At 41.3% G+C, this 4,265-nt stretch overlaps 1 protein-coding gene across 1 annotated transcript; it reads right to left on the reverse strand.

Annotated features, from left to right (window-relative positions):
- Positions 1–1,165: 1,165 nt before the first annotated feature.
- LOC149257778 (uncharacterized) lies at positions 1,166–1,987 on the reverse strand. The gene has a single exon (XM_089388087.1). The coding sequence runs from the start codon at positions 1,985–1,987 to the stop codon at positions 1,166–1,168; it is 822 nt and encodes a 273-aa protein (XP_089244213.1).
- Between the last annotated feature and the right edge of the window lie 2,278 nt (positions 1,988–4,265).

A 4,265-nucleotide genomic window follows, 5' to 3' on the forward strand; every position in this document is an offset into this window, starting at 1 on the left:
GAACATTTCCATATATTGGTTTGTTTTCCTTATACCTCCCTTTTTCTCTTTTAGGGACCGGATTACATTGAAGTCCCCTCCGACAATCCAAGCTGTCTCCGTGTAAAGTCTCCTAGTTGCTTGCAAATTTTTAATGAAGTTTTCTCTATCTCCCAGAGTATGAGGACCATACACCCCTGAAATGATAACCCTTTCCTTTGTCCCCGCTATTCTTCCCATGCCTGTAAGGATTCTGGTCATATTGGTCCAATTCTCGAAAATTATCTCATTTGGGTTCCACAATATTGCAATGCCTCCTGCTGAACCGATTGCATCCTGTCCCATGACTTCGTATTGGAGTTTATTATTTTTGATTATTCCTTCCATCTGCTGCATGGTGATCTTTGTCTCTTGTAGAATCATGATGCTTGGTTTGTCTTTTTTCAGTTTCTCTTTCATGTATCTCTGTTTACCCTTACTATTCAAGCCCCTAATATTCCAGCTGATAATAATCATTTTAAACTTTTTTGGAGGAGTGGAAGAATACCTCGGAAAGAGGTATCACTTTACCTGAGTTTATCAATATTTCGCCAACTGTTTGTATCGTTTCATTCATTGTTTTCCTCCCTCTTTTCCTGCTACTCTTGCCAGTCCCACCTATTCCAATCTGATCTTTTTCCTGTTCTCCTGATATGGTATCCTGTTTTTCCATATTCCCCCCATTCCTTTCTTTATATTTTTGAAAGGTCTCCTTATATAGTTGTTTTTGGCTGTCTGGTACGAATCTTTCATCCAAGTTCTTCCATTCCTGAATTAGTTGTCTCATAATTCTTTCTTCCTCTGCCTCGTTTTCTTTCTAATTTTCCGTTTCCATTTAAGATTGATCCATTGCTATTTCTATTTTTTTAGTTGCTTGCCTTTCCTGCATTTCTCTTGTTCATGTATCTTGTTCTCTGGTCTCTTTGATTATTTCCGTGGGCTCGTTTTCTGGCTCCTCTCCCTCCGTCATTTTCTCCTCTCCCTCTTCACTGTTGTCTTGGAGAATTTTGAATTTGTTCTTACTTTCCATATTCAGTGACTTCGTTTGTGTCTGCATCCTTATTCCTTCTTTACCTGTTTTCTTTTTCCTGTTAACCTGTTGGAAGCCCTAATCATTCTCCTCGGTTCTCTCAGCTTCCCTTTGTTGCTATTCTCTTTTCCTAGTGTTTTCTTCTTCCTTATTTAGAGGGAATTGTCTGTATAGATGACCATACTCATGGCATCTCCTGCATCTGAAGGGAATATGCTCATAATCTAATGGTTGTTGCCAGACTTCATCACGGTATTCAAGTTCTATGAATTCTGGCAGAGGTTCAGCTATATTCATGTAAACACACATCCTAGCATATGACATATACTTACCTTTCTTCGTGGATTCTGCTACCTTGACAAAGGCCCCGATCGTGTTACCTATCCCTTCCATAATCTCAGGGTCCCAAAATTCCACTGGTAAACCAAACAGTCTGACCCAGATCGGGGCTTCCAGCATCTTTTCATTGTCAGGATTGTATCTTTCTTCCCAGTATTTCATGAACAGTCCTGCGTTGTTCATGAAGTATGGTCCTTCCTCAAAAACCCTTTCTTTATCCCCCAGATTCGCAAATATTGCTGTAAAAAACCCTTTTGCTCCCAGTTTTAGCTCTACATGCCCCTTTGGTCTCCATCTCTGGTAAATCCACCTGTATAGATCTTTTTCTGTGGGCCAATATCCTACGAACTTGCAGATCAGTGCATGATCTTTCATATAACTGTTGTACTCCTCCAGCTTGTTATTGGGAATGACATATCTGGGTTTCTTCTGTGCCCTAGGTAAGCACTTCCCTCCGGTCTTCATTTGCCACAGTTTGCCCATCACTGGTGCTTCTTTATTATTTTCTCTGGCTTCATTCTGGGTACCGCTGCCGCTTGCCTCTCCTGCCACTATGTTCTTATAGGAGGGGATCTCTCCCCTCCCTTGCCGGTTTTCCATTATTTCGCTCAGCTCCCACTGCCTAAGAAGTTTCCGCTCCTGCTCGTGGTTCCTTGATCTTCCCTCCGCTCCGCTCCAACTTCCCCTGCTCTTACCCCCTTCGCTCGCTCCTTCTCGCGTTCCCTGCTACTCTACCTGCAAACCCTAGCCCGCCGCTCGCCTGGTTACCATCGGCATCCGTCCTTCCGCTGTTACTTTTAATTTTATTATCATTCACATTCGTTGTTCTTCATTATTTCAGTCAAGGGGATGGATACCTTTAACTTAGAAATCTCATTCTCTAAGCTAAAAGCGTGAGTCTTCTCTACCTCTTTGACTGTGATCTCTTTCCTTTCCTTTTCTTTTGATGTGGCTTGTTGCTGTGATTGTTCTGCTGATTTTGATTTGTTATTCTCCAGACTAACCGCCTCCTTTCCTTTTCCTTGTGTAGCTGATGAATCATTTTTTGTTGTTTCAACCTCCTTATTTTTCTGAATTGGTTTGGCCAGCACATCTCTGTTTCTAAGTGAATATCGCTGCTGTTGTATGGACAAAGCATTCATATATCCCCTTTGATATTCTTATGATTCTTCTTCCAACACTGTGTCACTAGCTAGAATAAAATCAGTGTCTTGGTGTGCAGCTGAATTCACTGCACATTCTTCCTCTTCGGTAATGTAAGTAGGTAGCTCATCTGGAGTAAAGAGGTGGTTTTCTTCGCCTATTACATTCCCATCCTCATCTGACTCTGGTCCATGCACAAAATTCTGCTGCAAAGGTGTTTGTACCGGCTGTTGTGCTGTCTGCTCTTGAGTTCGTTGATCTCTCTGTCTTATTCTATATTGTGGTTGCTGCTGGCCACGAAAGTTAGGATTCCTAACTTGTGGCTCTGGCTTGTCAAGTTTTACCCTTTCAAGCATCTGCTCTACCTTTTTGAGAAGTTGATCCATTGAAGAAGATTCTTCTTTCACAATAGTTTTCTTCTCTGCTTTCACTCTAGCTCTTTTGGACAACATATTTGCTTCAATGTTGACCGCAATTTTCTACATGTCTTCCATTGTGGCCGGTTCTCTCTCTCTTAATTGGTATGCCATGTCAGCATCAAAACCATCTGGAAACTTCATCATTTCTAGTCCGACAGGTGGCTTTAGATGATCTGGAATTTCGTTATAGACTGCATTAAATCTAACACAATAGTCTTGGACCGACTCACCAGCGTTCCATTTGATTTGTTCATATTCGGCCAGAATTTGAAGGGGATTCTTTTTCACTTCCCACTGGTTCAAAAATTGTCTTTGTATTTCAACCAAGGTAGTGATACTTGCTGCCGAAAAACATCTGAACCATTTCCTCACATCACCTGCAAATGTCTGTACAAATAGCCTCATTGCCACGTTCTCTGCATCAGTCTCATGAAGTTCATAGAAGTCTGCCATTTTGTCTGCATGTTGCTAAGTAGTAATGCTATTAGGAGTGCCATCAAAAAATGGGATTTTAAATTGATAATCCATTGGCATATCATCTAGAACTTGGGGTAGAACAAGGGGTGCAAAACGGGCAGCCATCATTCTCGGTGGATTTGGCCTTGGAGGTGTTGGAGGAGTGTGCATAGTTTGGAAGGGGCTTATAATTGGAGTTTGGGGATGTGTTGCAATGTAAATATCAATTAATCTATTAGCTCTTTCTATTTCGAGGTCTACAAGAAATTGCGGATTGGGGACAATATAATCAACAACCCTTTCGGATTTAGACTCAAACAACGATATCTTAAACCGTTTGTCAAACTCAAGCTCTTAAAGATACTCAAAAATGTCAGGATATGAATGGGATTTGAACACGGGATTTATGGTGCTTTCTTGACGAAGGAGTCTTGGAATCAAATAGGGGTTTTCGTAAATATGAGGAGGATCCGGGTCTGGATTGGCTCTGGTATATTGTCTCGAAGCTAGTGTACTATTGAGAAAAATCACAGGACACAACCAACTTACTCAGCCGTTCCAATCCGAAGTTCATCACCCGGAAGCTTAGAATTATTATGAAACAAGGGGATTTGATTTCAACCTGTCCCCAGTATGGTCGCCACTATGTTAGCACCTAAATTTGCCTTAGGCTGAAGGAAGGAAAAAATTATGGTAACCACAAACCACGCTCAGTCTGGTAGCTATCCCTACCAGAGTAGGAGAGGGCTCTCTCCGAGTCACGCTTAGTGAATAGATAATCGAAAATGGTCTGAGATAACTTACAATGAAATATTTACCTTAGGATAGTAAGTGAATAGGGATTCTAGAAACAATTTTCA

This window comes from Pinus tabuliformis, chromosome 6 (assembly GCF_031772625.1).
Source record: "Pinus tabuliformis cultivar Carrire ecotype Pingquan chromosome 6, CPIR1, whole genome shotgun sequence".
In the NCBI taxonomy this organism is placed as follows: Eukaryota; Viridiplantae; Streptophyta; class Pinopsida; order Pinales; family Pinaceae; genus Pinus; species Pinus tabuliformis.